This window comes from Mus caroli, chromosome 17 (assembly GCF_900094665.2).
Source record: "Mus caroli chromosome 17, CAROLI_EIJ_v1.1, whole genome shotgun sequence".
Lineage (NCBI taxonomy): Eukaryota > Metazoa > Chordata > Mammalia > Rodentia > Muridae > Mus > Mus caroli.
In genome coordinates, this window is record NC_034586.1 from 53,708,061 (window position 1) to 53,709,215 (window position 1,155).

General features: G+C 44.8%; 1 protein-coding gene across 1 annotated transcript in view; it reads left to right on the forward strand.

Annotated features, from left to right (window-relative positions):
- Tnfsf9 (TNF superfamily member 9) overlaps positions 1-759 on the forward strand; it is a 2,462-nt gene extending 1,703 nt beyond the window's left edge. Inside the window, exon 3 of the mRNA XM_021149457.2 lies at positions 41-759. Coding sequence (XP_021005116.1) covers positions 41-504 — 464 coding nt within the window. The 3' untranslated portion in view covers positions 505-759. The remainder of the gene's footprint in view (positions 1-40) is intronic.
- The last annotated feature ends 396 nt before the right edge of the window (positions 760-1,155 follow it).

A 1,155-nucleotide genomic window follows, 5' to 3' on the forward strand; every position in this document is an offset into this window, starting at 1 on the left:
ACACCCGGCAACCCTCAGCAACTCAGTGTTCTTTTTCTAGAAGCATCGCTGTGCAATACAACTCTGAACTGGCACAGCCAAGATGGAGCCGGGAGCTCATACCTATCTCAAGGTCTGAGGTACGAAGAAGACAAAAAGGAGTTGGTGGTAGACAGTCCCGGGCTCTACTACGTATTTTTGGAACTGAGGCTCAGTCCAACATCCACAAACACAGGCCACAAGGTGCAGGGCTGGGTCTCTCTTGTTTTGCAAGCAAAGCCTCAGGTAGATGACTTTGACAACTTGGCCCTGACGGTGGAACTGTTCCCTTGCTCCATGGAGAACAAGTTAGTGGACCGTTCCTGGAGTCAACTGTTGCTCCTGAAGGCTGGTCACCGCCTCAGTGTGGGTCTGAGGGCTTATCTGCATGGAGCCCAGGATGCATACAGAGACTGGGAGCTGTCTTATCCCAACACCACCAGCTTTGGACTCTTTCTTGTGAAACCCGACACCCCATGGGAATGAGAGCTACCCTTCTTGTGACTCCTAGTTGCTAAGTCCTCAAGCTGCTATGTTTTATGGGGTCTGAGCAGGGGTCCCTTCCAGGACTTTCCTCTTGTCTTTAACTGGACTTGGTATTTATTCTGAGCATAGCTCAGACAAGACTTTATATAATTCACTAGGTAGCATTAGCAAACTGCTGGACAGCTGCTAGAAAAAAAAAAGATTTCTAAATCAAACTTTATATTTATATTAATATATAAAAATAAATGTGTTTGTAAATAAGCCTTTTATTATTTTCCTTGTCTGATTTTAAATTTTCATGTCTATGGGTATGGTGTTCATTTATGAATGTGTCTTTGTATACGTGTGTGTGTGTGTGTGTGTGTGTGTGTATTTGTAGAGAGGATAGAGTTTGGTTCAGTGTTTTCTTCAGTCATTCTCCATCTTGCTTTTTGAGTTCCAAGTTCTCTCACTGAGCTTGGAATTCACTGTTTCTGCAAGGCTGTCTAGCCATTGGGCCCCAAGAATTCCCCAGGGGAGTGCCTATAGGCAGATCTTAAAATAATTGGCTGAAGTGGCTCTGTACCACTATCCCTTTTTTGAGAAAGAAAGTATGAAGCCCAGGCTGACCTGGAAGTCCATATATAGCCTAGATTGGCCTTAAGCTCAGGC